Source organism: Colius striatus, chromosome 1, assembly GCF_028858725.1.
Source record: "Colius striatus isolate bColStr4 chromosome 1, bColStr4.1.hap1, whole genome shotgun sequence".
In the NCBI taxonomy this organism is placed as follows: domain Eukaryota; kingdom Metazoa; phylum Chordata; class Aves; order Coliiformes; family Coliidae; genus Colius; species Colius striatus.
The window spans coordinates 166,446,609-166,467,283 of record NC_084759.1 but is presented as its reverse complement, the minus strand read 5'-3'; the positions used below and the strand labels follow the sequence as shown (position 1 = coordinate 166,467,283).

At 38.5% G+C, this 20,675-nt stretch overlaps 1 protein-coding gene across 2 annotated transcripts in view; it reads left to right on the top strand.

The window, feature by feature from the left end:
• The window catches only part of NAV3 (neuron navigator 3), a 268,894-nt gene that overhangs the window by 54,192 nt on the left and 194,027 nt on the right, over window positions 1-20,675 (top strand). For both annotated transcript variants that reach the window (XM_062016086.1, XM_062016078.1), the window contains exon 2: window positions 20,535-20,652. In XM_062016086.1, the coding sequence (XP_061872070.1) occupies window positions 20,535-20,652 (118 nt within the window). The remainder of the gene's footprint in view (window positions 1-20,534; window positions 20,653-20,675) is intronic.

Below are 20,675 nucleotides of genomic sequence, written 5' to 3'. Positions count from 1 at the left end.
GGAGGCTCCCTCCCCAGTGACTCCTTATTCAGTCAGCCTTGCCTCAGTGCATCTGATGGATGTTGTCTGAGATGAGCATGCAAGTTCCTCACCTTAGCACTCATGCTTTCCCTTATCTTCAACTTCTAGCCAGTTAATATGAATGATAGACTGCCATGATAAAAAAGTGCTGGCTGTTCTTGGGAAAGCATGGACAAGCTGGGTAAGTTCAGGTGGTTCCATAGGTTTCCAAGAAGAAGACACAGTTCCTGCCCTTAAATTCAAGCTCCTGTGTTGCCAAGGCAAAGTGCTGTTAGTGATGAGAAAGACTCAGGAGCTTTTGTAGTAGCAGTAGCTGTTTAAGGAGGCATATCATTTGACTGTGTGAGGAACCTCTTCCAATCAGGAGCTGAGTGATGCAGTGTGGAGGCTTTAGGGGAAAATGGCTGACATGATGAGAGGTAGAACAAACCAAAGGCATATTCAGCACAATGTTAGTTTGTTCCAACCAAGATGTGGCCTGCTTTGAGGGGTTTTTGAACATTGCCACTGGATAAAACAGGACTGTTTTTTTCATCAAAACCACATTCCTGGCATAGTGGTCTAGTTTTCTTCCCTTCTACAGATTTGTTTTCCTACTGAATTATGGAGCTGGTAGTATGGGTGGGACAAGAGGCAATAGGAGGAAAATTAAGATTGATGGGTTTACTTTTTTCTGGTTCACTTCTTGCTAGTTTTGATTTTTATTTTTTTCAGTTTTGGTTAATGCAATTCATAAAGGATTTTTTCCCCCCGAAATTGATGAGTATTTTGATGCTAGTATCCTTTCAGGAGTATAAGCTAAGGAAGTCTTAAGAGTATAATATATTCTTGGAGTAAATAGAATAGGATTTTCAGTTCAGCTTTTGCTATGGTTCTTTGAATTTTCATAATACTTTGACAGAATAAAAGTAACCTGTTCATCTTTTATTACTTCTGCAGCAGATATTTCCTCTTACTCAGTGAAATTTTAGTTTTTATATATTTGAATATGCTATGATATTTGGGCATGTCAAGCACCGTGAATCCACTGGTCGCAAATTACACAGAGGTGTGACTGAGTTCTAAGACTGAGGAGAGATTTTTAGGTGATAGATTAGCTAGCCAGTCATTTTGTTTTTCTCCTTTTTTTTTAATTTCTTCAGAATATTTCCTTGGAAAACACTTCACACTGTTCATACCTCTCCATCATTATTTTCACAAGTACATCTTGCTTGTTTGTGTCTTTGTCGACATTATTATTTTTGTTTGTTTTGATTTTCATCTCCCTGTCTGCAGCACTTCCCTTTAGGAGTAGGGAATTTTCATCATTTCCTAAGACTGTGCCACTTGTGTAGTCAGTGTGAGAGCTCATGTATGGAATAGTCTATATGGAGGAACACAGAACTGAATTTCAGCCCTCTGTATAACTCCACTGTGCATTCCAATGTATTTAACATTAAGTTGCCGTCTACCATTAAGGAGGACTTCTGGCATATGGATAGATTAATTTAAAATTAATTTATAAAAGATCACTGGCTGGCAGAACCGTGTTTTACGCATCTGCAGGGACTTGCTGATATTACCAAGTGGAGTAGCAACACAGTAACAAGCACTATAGAAAAGACAAAGTAGACTGGGGTCTGCTTCTCGCTAATGGCAAAACATTCCCTCTTAGCTGAGTGGGTTGAGAGAAACAACATATTTAATATAAGCCAATAAAGATTTTGAACAGAAAACCTTAAAAAGTGTAACTTATACTGATTAACATAGAGCTTTTAGTTGTTGTGCAGCTAAAAATTTGTATAAGGCAAGACTGTTGATTTCCTATTATCAATTTGGATTGTCTCATTATAAATGCTGTATGTGATGCTTCATAATCGGGGATAAATTTGTTTATTTTACAGTGGTCCTTTCATGGTGCAAGAAAGATTTCTTGCTTCACATTCAAAAAGCGGGAGCTGAGAAAGCAGTTCTGACCCGATTTGGGCCAATTTTTCCTCTCTTTGACTGTTCTATATTCATATTGAATTTTTACAAGATGAGACACAGGTGCTCTGCTAAATTTTAACACCATCTTTAATGAGATTCTGGCTTACAGTATATCCTGGGAGGTTTGTCAATAGATCTATTCATATGCCATTTAAGTATTTTTATTAATCCTTTTAGGATTAATGGAACAGAGTTGATGATCTAATTTTGTACTTGATTTTGGTCTAATAGAGATGTTGCATTGAATTTTTTTTTTAATAAATTGTCATGGATTCTACTGTGGATTGTTTAAGTTGCACTGGCAAATGTATGCTGGCACCTGTTTAGAATATGCTAAGTTTCTGAGCTGGTTATGGATGCTGTACAGTTGGTTTACATAAACTTCTCTTGAAAGAGTCCTCTAGAGTTAATAATTTTTTTAAAACATCTATGGCTTTAACTTACAAAATAGCTAAACCAAAAGTGCTCTCAAAACAATGAAGATGTGGGAACAGCCAGGAGAAGGGGAGTCCAGGGGAGGAGAAACTGAAATTGCTACTTTTCAGAGAAAGCCACTGTTTTGAAAAGGAAATTTAGGGTAGGAAAAGAGTTACAGATGCAAGTCAACAAAAGCTGGGTTATGTGACTAAATTACCTCTTTGTTGTGTCTTGGGGTAACAGTGCTGTTCTTTCCTGCAATGAGAAACACTTCAGTTGTCAGTGTAAGTGGATGTCGACATAACATACTTCTTTTTGGCTGTGAGTGATCTCATGTAGGTCTTTCCCCATTTGAAACACTCTGCATTTGAAAATATATATATGGAGTCCAGATTTTACCAAATAAACCTTTCCAGATTCTTTCTGCCAAAAATACAAGCCAAGAAAATGCACCACTCCCATAATACACTAAGATGCCAGTTAATAGTGGCTTTTATCATACTCCTAGTTTTCACTCTCATTTAGGCATTTGGGTGACTCTTTCAAGAAGCAACCACAAATTGTACGCAGTTTCCTTGTACATGATATTACAAACAAACACACAGCAAGAACTCTACAATTCCTGTTTGTCTACAAAGGTAGTAATTTTTACATGCTTATAGGAGTTTTTCCCTTATGTAAATAGAATGTGTGCCTAGAAACAAATGTCATAGGAAACCAAGCTGGGAACGTTTCTTCCACTAAATTATTGATTTGTTCAAAATGTTGGCACTGATATTTGAATGTGTCACAGCTCATTGCACTGATAATTCCATTCCCTTTCTCTCATCAAGGATTTACATTAAAAATTACCAACAGCTTTAGTATGTATGTATGTACTGTACAAACACAGATGAAAATGCTATATCAAAGTATGACCCTTTCCCTGAATATGTTCCCCCAGTGCTGAACTCTGAAGATTGTGTTATTGTATAATCAGGTAAGTAACAAAACACACAGTTTAGGTCAGACTTGGCAGAACCCAGAGCAGCACTAGCACCAGATAAGATGGTGAGGGCCTTGGGGAGGACAGCCAGTCTTGTGGGCTATTGGCCATGGAGCACCATGACTCCTAGTAGTGGAGGTATAGCTGGTGTAACTGGAGATTGCTTGCAGCTCCATCATTCGTGAGAACTACAGGACATTTTAGGCAGCTGGCATGAGGTAGAGCAGTTTTAAGGCTACATTAATTAATGCCAAAATATTGGCTTTATACAGAGATGGCTCAAGATCAGAGAAGAATGAAAGCAATTTATTGTGTTCATCTGTATGTGCTCCGTATATGTCAAATAAATGTATTAATACTACTTGGCATGTTTATGTTTTTATATTGAAAGGATGGATAACTCTAGAGTAATTTACTGCTATTACATTATTTCTCATATTTAATTTTTTGTTTCCATAGATGGAATAAACTGATCTTGATAGAAGCAGTTGACTGCGTTTCTATGTGCTTATCAGGTTAACACTGTTGACAGTGTGCTATTTGACTCTTACTTGCAGTGTGGTAGTGTTTTGGCTGTGTTTCTCAGTGTTTCCCAAAAGGTGGTGTGATTTTTAATGCACGCCTGTGATAAATTGTATGTAGAGTAGGAATAGCCTCATTGTGTTTGTCCAGGACTGAAAGCAATTAGAGTTGATTAAAAGTCTAAAATAAAAATGGCAAATTGGGCCTTTGTGGTGGAATCTGGAAACTTGAATAGGATGCTTTATCTTCCATAAAGCTGTGGCGTTATATTTAATACTTTTAAGCATTGAATTATTAGGTATCTAGTTAGATTTGTTCATTTTGTTAATCTGCATATCACCTCCTTCAGTGTGATAAGCCCCCCAACAGAGGTCTTACCACATTATGAAATCCTGTTCTCAACAATACTGCCTATATTTTTATTCCTAGTCTTCATTTCCTACTAAATATGCATACACTTATTTGCATGTGTGACAAGCCTGTTTATACCAATATATGTGCCAGGCCTGGGATGCTGTTTAATTATGCAGATAGAAAAACAAAAGCAAGACAGTGAGATGTGGATGCTTAGGGAACTGGTGTGCCATTCCTGCAATAGTTCTGTTTTCACAGGTTCCTGCTTTGCAAATTTCTGCAATTTCTACCTCAGCAGGATCAATTCAATCCAGATAGTTATACTCTGTTCAATCTTGCCCCGGTAGAAATCAATAATTCACATAGATTTCAACAAAAATAAAACTGTGAGGAATGGAATCTGCTGTGCCCTTTTTCTTTCTCTAAATACCCCAATTCCATGTATAAATGGTCATCACTATGACTCCAAAGTCAAACACAGTCAAGGTCTGAGTTTAAAGATAGTTTTGTGTTACAGGAGGAATTAGTCTCACTCGTTTTTATAATTTGAAAATTAGGAATTTAATATAAACTAGTCCTCTACATTGCTTTCATAGTTAATCAAAGGCATCTTCAGAGAGGAATTATTTTTTCTTGTATTAGGTTCCTGCTTGGGTTTAACTGCTTCATAGTTTCCTGTTTCTCTGTGCACTGTGCTTCGGTGGAGTCTAGATGTTCATCGCAAGCTAGATGCCTTCACTTTGAATGAAGTGATCTTATCCCTAAATACTACTGACTTTAAGAATCATATAGTTGGAAAAGACCTTTAAAATCAAGTCCAACCATTAACCTAACACTGCCAAGCCCATCACTAAATTAAACCATATACCTCCGCAGAGATCAGCAGTATTTTTTCTATACCAGACAAACTGATATGAAATATGCATATATACATATATAAATGGAACATACATGTATAAATAAATATGCAAAACTCGTAAATATTGTGAAATAGTTATGGAAGGTGTATATTCTTTGATATATTCCATCACAATTAGTTGGTTTATTGATTGATCTGAGCTGCTTGGGTATGCCAGCAGTGGAGGGCAGAAGAGGAGTGAGCTGGGAATATGTGCCATTGCTGGTTGCACCCCTTCTTTTCCAGAGGTCCCTTCCTGTGTAAATGCCAGCTGTTATTGCTCCCCTTCATCCTCTGTGTCATTAATCTCTGGGATATGTGACTTGTGTGGTGTGGGAGGGGGAGGTGACATTCCTCCTCCATCATGCTTAGTCACCACACATCCTGCACCTCTTCCCTTGCTGCTTCCCTTGAGTCACCCAGTAGCCTCGGTGTCACTCCCTGTCCTGAGAGCTTTTGCTGTGCTTCTGGGAGTGCTGGGCTTCATATGCTTGTTTTATGCTGATTTTGATGCCTGACCAAGATGACAGTATTAGGGAAAGCAGTTCACACCACCTAATTCAACATGAAAAAGAATTAGGGCAGAAGAAAGTTTTGAATGGCATTAATAAAGCAATTGATGCAATGTAGAAACAAGTTAGCTTTTTAAGTATCTGCAAACAAGATAGAGTATCAGATATTCACTAGTGTCATACGCTTACAGTAAGCTGTGATGAATGTTTCCGTTTGTGCAGCAATGCCAATGGGACATGTGGTTTGTTGGTTGGTTGGTTTGTTTGTTTAGATCCAGGCCCTAGTTCTTACCCCAAAATGCAAAAATCTTTCTGTTTATATATTGTCTTCAATGGAGCTATTTCTGATTTCTTGTGGTACAGGTAGGAGGAGGCCAAATTCCAGAAGTGTTAGTCAAAGATCCAATTGAAAACAGATTAATATGTTTTAACTCCTTCGGGAGGAGAGGAATGTTTATTTCTTGTATCAGTTGGACATTGTTTGTGGAAGGGAAAAGGATCTTGCCTGTTCTTGATGTGATGACATTGGGTCTTCTGCTGGTAAATGAGTATATTGCTAATCCTTTGACTTGAGCCCCTAGTAAAAATTTCATATCTTTGTAGGTTATGCCCAGCAGAAGGGGGGAAAAAAAAGAATTGTTGAATGCCATTTTTTACCTTGCATGAACTTAGGACACCATTCTTTTTAAAAACAAACAAAAAAAATCCCCAAACAACTAACGGTGTTGGTGCTAGAAAGGAGAAGTATCACAAAGAACTAGTACACACAGAATAACACAAATAGGATAACTACTATATTTGAGAGGTTACCGAGGTGAATGTGATGTTCAAAGGGACGGAGCACTTCCAATCCTCTCAGCCAGGACAGGGGAATGCAGAAGTCTTGCATCTCCAAGACCACTAGGTTCAGGGTTTAAGAGGCCATTTCCACTGCGAGGGGCATGTGGGCAGGTTTGTAGTGGGCCACGCCACGTCACATCTGGCAAGGCTTTCCTGGGTCAGTGATGGAAGGCCAGGAGCTAGGACCTTCCAGCCAGGAACAGAGAAAAGCTTGAAGTGACTTTACAAGTGCTTTCAAGGAAATTGAAAACATAGGCAATGGAAAAGAGAAAACTGTTTGTTGCTTTAAGCCTTTGTTCTGCCTCCTAGCCTTGAGAGAATAAATACACGTTTGTTTAGAGTTTCCCTGCAAACTGAGATTCTGACAGCTTTCCACAGAAAAGGCTTGCTTGTACCAAATTCAGATGGTCCAGTCAGTTCAAGAAAGAGTATAAGTAACTGGGCAGGATATAACTAGTCTGAGGTGCTTGTGATGCATGTTCCTGTGAAGGACACTGAGATGTATGCACACAGCAACTGGCTTACACAGTTCTACAAGTTGTGCTTTGAAATCATGCTTTCCCTAGTTTCTGTATCCCCTCTGCACACAGTCTTTGTTCTTCATTCTGTTGCTAGCTTGTTTGAAGGTCTTGTTATCAAATGCATATTCAGTTATTTGAATATATGTATCTAAACCAATTAGATACTATCTACCTGTGGATGTAGGAAATTTTCTCAAGTCTTAGCTTCATTCTTAGTTCTTTAGGTTTTCATAGCACAAGCTAAAGAATCCATTCAAATGCAAAGTGTAAATTATGGGGTTTGGTGACATCTAAAAAAAGGTTTTACCTAGTAACTTCTGAAGGACACCTCACAAACTAAAGGGCCTCATAAACTTGTAAACGTATGTTTGCCAACAATGGACAGCATGCAACTGTATGTGCGTGATATCAACATAAGTAACCTTTGCTTCACATCAGATAAATACAGAAGGGTTCCTTACTCTGCGGACAGTTTTTTTGGTTGAACATTATTACAAGGCTGATTATGCAGTATTATCATGTGCTCTCTGTAGCACTGTGACCATTGTGTAATTGGAATTTGGAGCATGCTAACAGTATTAATTGAAATACTTATCCTGTTCTTAAGGTAATTATTTACAAGATAGTGTTGTATCACTGAGTATCATTGTGAACATTTTAAATATCATTTTTAGGATGTAATATTTTTTACTAGCTTACAATACAAGACCATCATTCATATGCTAGAATATGTGTTTTGTTGAAGTATTTTCAGACATTTTGCATAGCTCCTTGGGGAATCCAAATCTTGCAAGTTTATTTGACATGTACCAAAATCACCTGTTCTACACTGTAATGTAACTGTTCATAACAGAGTACTTCTGAAGTTTTGAAATTGAAGAAATTGAGTACATTCATCTACACAATAAAGGGATACATAATATGTTAGGAGAGATTCACTGAAATTTATCTAGCTGAATTAGGATTGTTTTGCTATACAGCTACACATTAGAGAAGCTATTTGCCTGCTTTCATTCTTTTTTAATGCACGGAACATCTTTTTCAGTCAAAGAGACACAGACAAAACTTAAGTAGTTCAGCAGATTCTAACTCAGAGCTTGAGACTTAAAAGAGTTTTACTGCTGTGACTCAGGAATAATTATTAGGCAGATAATGTAAATACCATTAAAACCTGTAACAAGATAATGACAGTAACATAAAATGAAGCATTGATTTAAGTATGGGATTTTATTACTGATAGTGAAGTAACGTGAACCTGCCCAGGGAATTTGACAACAAAGCCATCTGGTGCAATGTTTGAGGAGCCTTTCTGTGGGACTGCACAACTTGAGAGGTACATCAGTTTGACAAAATTTCAAACTCCAGTTTCCACTCCAACTTGTAGTTTCCAAATGTAGAAATTCTTCAAAAAGACAGAAAAAAATTGCATTAGGGTTCTACATGTTTTCAGGAAGTTCCTCCAAAACATTTCTCCTTACATTTCCATCTGAAATGAGAGACAGTCAACAAATCCTACTAAGAAAAGGTAACCCTCTATTATCAGAGACTTTCAAAAACAATGGTAAAAAATTATGGAAAATCTTGGTTTAAGGACTATTCCATACTTATGTGCTAAATGATGTAGTAAACGGTTGGACTTTTAACGAAAGATATCCTTCATGCAGTCATTCCTGAAATATGACCCTCCCTCCACCCCTGAAGAATTTATGTTCCTATGACCTTCCTCACTTGCATTTTAGGTGCCTAGATCCATCATTCTCATCCTCAGAACTCCCACTCAGCAGCTGCCTATTTTGGCAACACTTCTAGTCCCTCTATAGCCATCCCAGGTTTTTACATTAAGGATCTGTACAGACATGAAAGTGTTCTTCTGAGAGTGCTCAGAAGCTGCATTGGCTCAACAAAGTCAAGCACCTTACCAGAGGTTTATTTAAAGGGCAGGTGAAACAGACACCTGTCTACTCTAACAAAAAATTACAGCTGGGAAAAAAAACAACCCAGTCTTCCAGAATGAATTATTTTTTATTCATCAGCAGTAATTGTGTCTTGTTAAAAAAAAAAAAAAAAAGCTAGTATGATTAAATTATTTTTCTTATTTATTTTATCAGGGAGTTAGAAGGGTAATGGGAAAGGTCAGAAAAAGCAGTTTTACTTGTTATAAAAGTAGACTAAATGGAGAGCTCTCAACAGAAGTCCCCAAAGTAGCATTCAATGTGCCTTCCTATGATTCAGGCAGCTGTGTGAGCTCCCCTGGAGTCGCAGCCTTCTCAGACAGAGCTCTCTGAGAAGCTAGAAGTGCCATTAGTGCCATCCTGCACCACAGTCTGAGAAAACAACTGAGCATAATGTCGGATGGAAGACAAGGTGATAAGCTATTGGTTTAGGGACTCATTTGAGAGGAGGTATGATGCTCCTTTGACTAGAATCGTTTCCATTTCTTACTTACAAAATTTTGTAGGACAAAATATAGAAAGTCTCCTAGAAGGAAAGGCTGGAGCACAATGTCCTCTGTCCAAAAAGAGTGCTGTAATCTCTAGCCAGCAGTTATTTGTTTGTGTTTTCAATGAGTTGCTTTCTTCTCCATCCTCTGCTTCCTGCTCACAACTCCCCAAATCTTGAATTATTTTCTGCATAGCAGTGTGACTGCAATGAGAGTATCCCCTTCCTAATCCTTTAAAGAAACCTTTAGTCTCAGGGGGCGATTGTGTGGGAGTCAGTAGATATGGATTTAATTAAATTTAAAAGCTAGTCAGTCCCTACCCTTCATTTCTAGTCTGTTATGCAAGATACAGGATATCACTAGAGCGTATATTTTAAAAAGAAACATAGGACAGCGTGTGAAGAGTTGCAGATGTGGAGAACAGTCCCTTGAGGAAGTGGGTGGTGAGTGCCCTGTGTATGGCTAGTCACGAGGACCCAGAGGAGACACCTCAAACATGAAAGCACCAAATATTTTCTGTTGTAAGAGATACGAGTTTGGTCTTAAAGGAAAAAATCCAAAACCCCACCATATGCCTAGAGCTAACAGTACCATTTGTATTTCTATGTCAGGTGGTGGCTGGGGGTGGTGGGGAGAAGAAGAAAAATGCCAGGTCATTGCTGAGTTGCCATTTTCACACAGCTCTCTCAGGATGCTTCTTTTTTTCAGGTGTCAGCTTCATGCTCTTACAGATACGTAGTAGACTCCAGCAGATCACTTGATTTGTATCTGTCTGCACCTGGAGATAGTGACAACAAGCCCTTGAGTTTGCAGTATGCCCAAAACTTAGAATCATTTTCCAGTTTTCAGTCCCACATCCTCTGATAATTTCTTTCTGTACCCTAAAATTCATGTCATATTATTGTGATATTACTATTAAGGAGCAAGAAAATCTGCATTGTGTTTGTAGGAGGAGAGATACAGGTATCATAGTTTGGATGCTAATTTGAAGCAATACAGTCCAATGCTTATGCAAAGGTATGAACAGAGTCTACTTCAAAGCTTCAATAAAGAACTTGAGTTTATTGTTATCAAGGTGGATCTTTACATAGCTAAACTCTGATCCTTCATAAATGGCCTTACAATATAACAGAAGATACTACATATAAACTTTGGATTGTTATTCATCTTAACTATTATCCATTATCTAAACTTCCTTCCTTAGTTTCAAGCCCTAAAGTTCACGGGTCAGTATGTTAGTGTTCAAAATAATGTTCTAGTTTAGTATTGTGAAACCTCTTTAATTGGAAGTAGTGCATTTATCTGTTGCTAGATTTATTTTGCTTCTTTTTGGTAAAGGGTATAGGGGTTGGATCTTGAGTTTTCTATTTTAATACTTGAGAAAAGAGGTGCTTTTCATTGTCTTCAGAGATAAATCATAGGTGGAAAATGGGTCATAAGTCACATATTTTTGATGTTGCTTTGGGGAGCAATGTAGTCCTATAGAAGTGTACAGCAGAACTCAAAAGATGGGATACACGTTAGAAGACGTGCATGGGAGCCTGCAGATCAAACACAAATGAAGGCCTATCCCCAAGTCATAGCTACCTTCCTTCTTGAGACACTGCCTCTTTCCATGTGATGTGCAGCTAGAGCCCTCAATACAGGTGTTCAGGCAAGTCTCCCCTTCTATAATAGAAAGCAAAGGTTTTCAGCACATTTTTAGTAGGAATCTACTTTCTTTCAATGCAATGGTTTTCGCAGGTCTGGTTGTGTGACAGAAGCTGTGTATGAGGTGGATCTTTTGTTAAGAAATGAAGAAAAAATGTAATGTTGAACCTTATTTGGAAAGAAAAATCTTCTATTGTCAAAAAACTATGGTAAGGTCATTATCTTCTCTTTGTTATTTAAGGTGATGGTCTGGCAGGTTTACTTTATATATAAAGTTTGTTGTGCTTTATGACTGGTAATCTAAGTATTATCATTAGAATGGGCAGACCTTTATTTTGGGCAGTGATTTTAATGGTGATTGAAGAGAAACTAGTATTTTTATCGTACTGAGTTGTGTCCTTAGTTTTTCAAGTACTAAAACACTCTGTGACATTTGACTTTGAAGAAGTAAGCATATTGGTTGCCATCTATGTAAGCATAATTTAATTTCCCTAAGCTTAATCTAGGCAAAAGGCAAAATGGTTGCACACACATGACTATTACCACTCACACATTCTGCACCAAGACCTGTTTTAAGAGAAATTAATGGCAGTAAAAAGAGGCCCAGATCACTTATGCTTGAAATCATTAACATATTTACTTTATATTAATGTTGTGTGACCTTTAGCACATGTCTGGTGTGCTGAATATGCAACACATTTATTAGTATTAAAATTGTAGAGATGGCAAAAAACAACTTTTAAGCATCAAAGTCCAGAGAAAAAATAAGCAGGTGTTAAAGTGTCTTATTATAAAATATATAACCCAGAAAGCAAACAGTTTATTTTACTTATTTTGATTTGCAAAGCCATTCGGTCACATGAGAGGAAACCAGGCAATTTAAATCTGTTTCCAAGCCTCAAAAAGCACAGGCTAGATGGAGACTTTATATTTAAAGTTAGTTGTGGTCTTATTTGCCACTATTTTCTTGCAACAGAAGAACAAAAGTATGTCTAAATATTTTTGCATCTTTACATATCAGAACTTTGCCTTCCCACTCTTAAGAAGAAGTGCTGGAAAAGAGGGTTATTTTGATCCCTGGGCCAAGTTCTTTAATGCCAAATCGCAGTGTGGAAAGAATGTCTTAGTCCAAGTTATAAGTCCTTAAAATGAGCTTTGATGGAAAATTTGGAGTGGTTTCATGGTGGAATCTCCTCATCTCCATGTGAGGAGCCCTGTTGCTGCTTTGCTGAGGCATGTGCCTGCTCCATCCAGGAATGGTCTGGTTGATACCAAGAGTGGCTTATTGCTTATGAACAACAACAAAAATAGGAACAAAGCAAGAATGTTTTTGTTCTGCAAATTATGTCACAATTTCCAGTCAGGTCTGAGAAGTTTTTTCTCTGTTTTTCTGTGTTTTCACAGTAGTGGTGACCCTCAAATGAGCCCTGTGCAATCTCAGTTCATTTTTTGCCTTTACAGAGAATTTACTTTTGCTTGCTGTGGTTTTGAAACTTATCCTGACAGTGATGAGACATGTATAAGACATAAGAGTCATGCAAACTTGGAGTACAGAAAGTCTCATTCAGGGAAATGGAATGGGGCCTCTGGTACAGACAGCCATCATTGCTATCCTGGATACGCAGAAAAGTAGAAATAGGACTTTGTTTTTACCCTTCCTTCTTTGAACAGGCACAAGTGCTCCTTTCCAGATCACCTGTTACTTTCAAGGGAGCCGGTTTGCCATGGCTCAAGTTTGGGCAGGCTTGGATTTGTTTGTTGGTATTGGAGAATGCCATCTTTTTGCTCAAATTAATTCCTTCACTCTTCACCACTTTCAAGATGAAAACATATCCTGCCCTTAGTCACTACTACATCATCTCACCAGCTTCCAGAAGGATCTCGTTGTATGTCTCACTACAAAGAACAGTCAGCAGCTTTTTCTATCACATTCTCCCTCTCCACCATCACTTCCGGGACACACGTATGTCATTAACAGGAAGGATTGCTCTGTAGGGAAATCCAGTTTGGCACTAAGGAACAAGCATCTCTAAAGTACACATTTTAGGGGTGGAGAATTGCTTGGAATAGTTCTTGTTTTGTTGCATGGCCTGAATCCCAATTAGTGAATGGAGTGCAATCAGCAGGCTCTTGAAGCTCATTTCTCATTTCATGTGAAGAGGGTCTATGAGACAGCACAAGTGATAGGAGAGTCACTTCAGAAGCACACTCCTTATCTGAACTAAAACCCTAGGACAAATTTATCTTCTGAGTGCTGTCTCTGGTTTCACATTTAGCAAGGAGTCCTGGTCTTCCCTGCACTAATAAAATAGAGACACTAGTTTTAATCAATGTTTTATGTAAAAGTTGTATTGAATAATAATTCCTGCATTTTATTGTACTTCTACTACATGAATGCTGAAATGTACTTTAAAGTTAAAAAAAAACTAAGAGAAACTTCCAAAATTATACAGGCAAGTATATAGAGTATTTATAGCAGAAAGTCTCAAGGTTGACTGTTTTGGAGGGCTGCTCTGTGCAGCACTTAGTATTGTCTCCCATTAATTCAGGGAGCCTGAGGCCAATATTAATAACTGTGGTGGTGCTGCTCCCTTAACAAGTATTGCTTCCCAGCAGCACAAGTCTGCAGAGAAACAGCTGTCTGGTTGAATCCTCTGCAGCTGCGTGAATATCTGGCTCCTTCCTGTGGTGGTTTATTGCTATTGCACAGGATTGAAGAGTGGTTGCAGTAAGCTAATTAGGAAAACCATATGATTAAACTATAAAGCAAATCAGTATGATTCTTTTAAAAGGATGAATGAGTTATTTCATTCTATAAAGACTGGGATTTTTAACTATGCAGTATACAAACTACTTAGCAAACATACACAAAGAATCTTATACTGTTACCTTTCACCTGGCACAAATGTGTAAAAGGCACCTGTGCCATTGATGAATATTGGCCTCAAACACATGTATTAAATTAATTCTTAGTTGGGTTTTGGGAAGAAATAGGAAGAAAGAGAGGACAGTAAGAGACTACAAATGTTACTTGGGTGATTAGATCACAAACTGTAAGTGAAACTTGGAAATATAAACCAGCCCCCTTAAAGTTGGATAAGTTATGTAAAGCTTGCCAGTGTTAAAGAGTATTGTTTCTGTTCTCAGCTGAGATTAGTGGAGTTTTATTTAATTGTATTTTTATCTGAAAATTATCAAGTAGTGTTGATGGGTATACACTGCTATTTACAAAATAGAATCATACTGTAGGGATTCTGAGATTTTATTTGATTGCTATGTATCCCTTTAAATGGTTTCTATTTCTTAATTCATAATTGTTCGCATTTGCTCAGTGGGATTCAGAAACAGTGTTTGTGGAATATCATGTAATACTCATTTCATTTTGTTAAATGAAATGCGTCGGCTTCCATCTTGCCTATAAATTAAGTCATTCTAGTTTCGTTTTCTGGCCACATCTTTTTAATTGTGTAAATATTTTTCCTTCTCATGTAATTTGCTTAATGTTACAAAACCTGCCACCCCTCAACCCCAGCTTTTCTTCATAGTGAACAAGTCGCAGTGTGTTTTCTATAGTCAGTTAAATCCGGACATAAATCAGATGCATGATCTCTTTCTTATGGCAACCTAAATCTGAGCCATTATTTTCAAAGTTAGCCTTTTTTCTTATTAAGTGGAGGACTAAAGCTAATAAATTGCTGTTTTGCAACCCAGAGAAATGAACTTCAATAAGAAAATATTTAAAAGGTCAGATCCTGCCTTCCAGCTGAGTTTTCCTTAGTGTAGAGGCAGTGGGAAAGGGAAAGACATCTCATTGCAGTCTGATTGCTTCACTCCTATTCTAATGCTAGTCAGTGTGTTGCCCAGCTTCATTTTATAAATACAAACAGCTTCAGAGACACTCCAACACGTGTTTTGCTACCCACAGTTTATTAGCCAAGAATAGCTATGTTGAAATAGAGTTGTGGTCATGCCCTCTCCTCTGGCAAATCCTCTTCATCGGGGATTCTGAGACTGTTATGTAGGCTCTCCTGGGTATTCAACTTCAGGGGTAGGCCACACAGTGGAAGATATACAGCCCTTACGGACCAGATTAGAGCACACTGGAGAACAACAGAAAGAAATCATCAATCTCTTCTTCTACAAGCATGATTTGAAAGAGTGCCTATGGGTGAAAAGCTCTGAGTGCTATCAACTATCAGTTATCTCCAATGGCAACATTTTAAGCAGAGTAAATACATTGCACTAGAAAGTCACATAACTCTTTTATTAAATTAACAGTGCCATGTTTCCACTTGGCCTTAAAATTCTGGTGTTGAGGATTTTTAATAGTTTCATTTTCCTTTATTCTTTTATAAGAAAGAAAAAAAGATTTATTAAATGTATTGATATAATCCAAACATATAATAAAAGACAGAATACTGCTGTACTATCAAGTTATATTGTTTATAACTGTGAACCATTACAACCCAGGTATGCTGCTAGCAACATTTTTTGTAATGGACAACTTCTCCTTTTGTTTCTTCAACTCTTGTTAGGTACAATATAAAGAGGAAAGAAGTATCTTTGGGAAGCTTGCTGTTGCCTGAAAATCCCTTTTGGGAAATGGAATTCTCAAAAAGAAATGGAATTTAAAAATCTTCCCACCCTCAAAGGTATTAGGGTAGTATCATGCAAAGGAGAATACATGAGAATGAGCACTGGGGGACAGCATTTCAATTCTCTCATGCTACTGAATGAGGATATAGTTGTCTCTTAGAGAGTATTTTAAAAGACAAGTCATCTACTTATTCCCATATATCTAGGAAGGAAACCTTTGCATATAGTGGACAGGTTTTTAAATATTTTTCAGAAATAACTTGTCCTCTTAAAGGGCACAAAAGTCTGTCACAAGGTCTTGGCATAACTCAGTTGGCAGCAACTGTTGTTCCTCCTAAGCAGCAGTGTTGGCACATAAGGGAGTGACAGAGGCTTACTCTAAGTATGGAAAGTTGTCTTCTCGATAGCAACAGGAGACCATTTTCAGATCTGCAACTCTATATTCTGTACCAAACAAACAAAAATATGCAGAAGGATCGTGATTCTTGGAATATGCATTTTCCCACCAAGCCTATTTATAAAACTGCCTGATAAAGAAGCATATAGAAGAAATGATTGCAACTCAGAATGTCTGGGTACTATTTCCAGCTCTGTTTGTCCCTGAGTGAGCCACATTAAAAAATAAAATCTGCCAGGAAAGCCTGTATACCTCAGTTTCCCCGGTCTAAAGAAATAATGAAGAGTAGGGTTGATCTCACTTGTGTTTGGGAAGCATGTTGAGCTGATTTAGTGGAAGACACTAATGAAGTGTCATGCATTACTATTGCATTAGACTGACTGTACTTCTGAAATTTGTCTGACATTTCTCGCTTCAAATTGCTTGTGGGTGGTAACATTTCTGTATTAATTTTAAGAGGATGCATTATAGCACTGCCTGATGTATAATCACACAGTGTATGATTAAAGCATTTTCTAAGAAAGGCACTAACCTGTGAAATCCTCTCTCTTTTCCACTTCATTAAACTACTGTGTTAGGAAGTCAAAGTGCATTGTTTCATTACAGATCCTGCCAAGCATCTCTACTGTGCTCCTTATAGCTACGTGTGAAGTATCGAGGTGAAGTTCATAACTATATTTGGGTATCAGAGTTTATTTCCTCTACTCTCTCGAAGGTTAGCATGACGAGCAGTTGAGGAATGCTAGGAGAAACCGTCATTAACATAAGCAGGCTGTGCCCGAGCTCAGATTGCCCTGCTGAATTCTGTGTTGCAAGCATTTAAAGCACCAGGCGTCGGGACGGGGCTTGGACCACACAAACACAGGATCGGGTCTGTTCCACTGTCGAGTTTTGCGACTGGTCCTCTGCATCGCAGAAAGCACTGGCTGCCCTGTATGTTGTCAGAGCTTGACGTTGGAGTCGAATACTTGCTGGTCAGACGTGCCTGTGAAGCAGGGTGGTAGGAGAGGAAGGTTAGAGAGGAAATGAGTAAGTCAACAGCCTGGCCCAGTGTGTAGCTGTACGGCAGGGTTACTGGAGCAAGCAGTGGAGCAGGGAGGAAGTGTTGCAATGACTAATGCTCGTGTGTGAGTTCTCTGAAAGAGCCTCATCGTAGAAAAATCTAAGATAAGAGGATTTTTGGGAAACGTTACTGGACAATTAGTGCAAGATGGAATGATTTATTGCTAGTTCTGAAAAGAGGGGCTCAGCACCCGATGAAAGGGAGCACCCATGAAAAGCAGACTGTTAAAAATTACTGCATATTTTTGTCTTCTGTTCTGTGTGACTTTTCTGGCCTTTCCAAACCAAGTATTGCAAAGGTGATTCACACTGGAGCTTTATGTTTTCCCAAGGGGTTTGAGAAAAAATTTCAGAGATGTATGGTTACATTGATACTTAAAAACTGTGGAGGGAGGGATTCTCTAGTTCTCATTATATTTGCATCAGATAATTCAATTTAAAAAAAAAAAAATATAGCACAGCATATGTACAGTCTTATAATTTTTGTGTGTGTATCTACATGCTTTTCACTTTTTACAACTGACTTCTGAGCAGTTGGGTCACTGGAAGAATGAGATGAATGAGAAGGGCATCCTATGGAGAAGGGGAAAAACTAAAGCAAGTGGTGATCTCTACAAAAAGACAGGAAATTAAATGTGACATTCCACTGCCAACTGGGTGCTGGATTGTAATATTGTCTGTGTCAACGACTCTTCATCTTTTGATTTTTCTTTTTAGAATACTTCTGAAGTGAAAAAGCTCCTCTTTTATCACTGCCTTCTCCCAGTATTTGTTTTCCTACCATTGCATGACTATCAAAATAATGACCATTAGTAAAGTTTTGGTATGATGTGGCTTATAAACATTTGTTTACAAAACACTGCTTACATTCTTTATGGTTGTCACTTTTAAATAAATGAGAAAAGAAAATTATGAAGGGATTGAAGGGATGGGTGGATGAAGTCCATTCTTTGAATACTAGATACTTGCAAAGCAGCTGCTAGAATGAATTTTCCCTGTCTACTTAGTGAGACGATGGTTCAAATTGTAATTAAAATTAGGTTTGGTGCACCAGATTACGTGTGAGTATGACAAATGAAAAAAAGAAATGCTTGGTGATGTATTTTTATTTGTAATATGAAACTAACTTAAAATAATATTAGTGGGTATTAAATTCTGTATGTTCCAGTGGATCAGTTTCATTGGAATATAGAAAATAGTTCTGCTGATAGTAATAGCTCAGGGAATATTTCTAAGACATTACTGTAGAAGAATGACTGAAGTTGAAATACTAGAAGAGGGAACACATGATGCTACGGGTGTGGTATGCATCTTTTATCATCGTGATTTCATATTGTTCTAAATATGTGTTCATACAGCCTTTAGAGGCTCCACATTAGCATTTGTTATATCTGGTTATACAGTTGAAGAAACACTTTCTTAGCCACAGTTGGCTTTAAAAAACTTTTTAATGGAGAGTTTCATGCCATTCACCTGTAACAGCAAAAAAAGATAATCAGTCAGTGAAAACAAATATGCCTGAAGCAGGCTTCTAGGTACAGCATGGAAATTTAGGGCCCCATCTAACAGCAGCATCCTTTGGCTATATGAGAGCTGAATCAGCTTCCACTGGTTAATGCTGTAGAGTTATCTAAAATTCTAAAGCTGTCGATGCCAGCTACTGATCCAAGTTCAGGAATATGAGAAGAAATAGGCTATACCAAACAAGTTAAAATTCTCTGTCTCTTTTAAGGAAGAGGAAGAAAATCTGTGACAAGGGTATTCAAACAGTGAATAAGTTCTTAGCATGTGAACATGGACTGAGTGGTAATACTTTTGCTGTGTGGAAGGTGGTGGTTGGTTCTCTGAGTAAAACTGGACTGGGAATTGCATCCATTTTCCCTCCCTGACTCTGCCACAGATTTCCTTGGTGAACTAAGCAAGCAGTTAGTGGCTTTGGCCTCTGTTTTTCTGTTCACAAAATAAGATTCTGACCCCTTCCTCCCAAGGGTCTGTGAGGTTAAATCAAAGGATGTTTATAAAATGAGTTCATATTGTTTTCATGGAAGAGGTGCAGTTTCAACATTTTTCAAACAATATTGTCAGCAAAGAAAGAATCTTAGATATTATCTTTACTTACACAGTGATGCTGTCCTACATATATGCTTCTGTCAGTGATAACATCCCACAGTAGTGGGAGGTTCAGTATAAGTCCTCTTTCCTGGGGTGGGAAGAGAGGCCACACACATCCCACAAAAGGGAGCCAGCATTGGCTGCCAGGGGCCAATGATAACTTTCATCCATATGACACCCTTGTGCCAAACTCTGCTGGCCCAAGCTGCTTCTGTGTGCTGGGATCCTCAGGATGGTGTGAGCACCTTTTGAGGTGCACTCTTCCTTCAGTATATGGGCACAGGTGTCTCTTCCTCGTACCTCACCCTAAGTGAACACGGTTTGCCTTGCGTGTGCATTGTAGGTGTTACCAAATGCTTTCTCTGCGTTTGTGTATGCCTTATAGGGTGCCTTCAACCTCTCTCTTCAACCTCCTCCTCCCTTAGTTTGGAGGATGCAGTTCAGCTGGTCCTTTTCAACCTTTTGTTGATAAGTGCCATTTTTGTGCTGCCTGTTGCTAAGTATTTGATGCTGCTCAGACTCACCCTTCCCCCTCCTCCTCTTTTGGCACAGAAAGAACGCAGTCTATTTCCAGAATATATACTCTGATTCCAGACTACTGTACATCTGGTGCTCTCAGTCTCCTCTGTGCACATTACTGCATGCTGAGCTGTACGCACGGGGACAAACAACCTGTCTCTACGCGGTGGGACAGGGTGATTATAGCAGAAAGTGTGGCTGAGGCATCACCAGGGAAGGGTTACCAGCGACAACCCACTGAACTCTTACCAGAGCACAGGCACACATCTCTGCTACCACTTTCTCTCAGGCAGCCCCAGAGCCTGGAAGTTGGTGGTGGGGTGTGTGTAGAGGTAGAAACACGGTGGGAGGTGGAATTGCGGTAGATGTGACTGATTTACAACAGGAGTTTCCTTTACAGTCATAAGGGGAATTTTGCTTGGTCACAGCAAGTTTGAACTCTCATGAAACAGCCTGAATCATTTGAAGTTAAAATAAAATAGAGAATGGCGGGGGGGTGGGGGGTGAGGGGGGAGGGAGGGCATGACTATTCAAAAGAAAAAGTGTGGGGGGGCAAAAACATAACATTACAATTGAATTGCTTCCTTTGGTATTGACTTCTCAAATAGGAATATGATCCAGAATAGTTCTGGTGTGCAAGCCAGCATTTGTTTTAAGAATTTTTATTGTCTTCTTTTCTCTCTATCCCTCTCCCACTTGCCCTCCCTCTCTACTTTGCAGATTTACACTGACTGGGCTAACCACTACCTAGCAAAATCTGGCCACAAGCGGTTGATCAAGGATTTGCAACAGGACATTGCAGATGGAGTTCTGCTAGCAGAAATCATCCAGATCATCGGTAAGACCAGGGCTGCAAGAAGC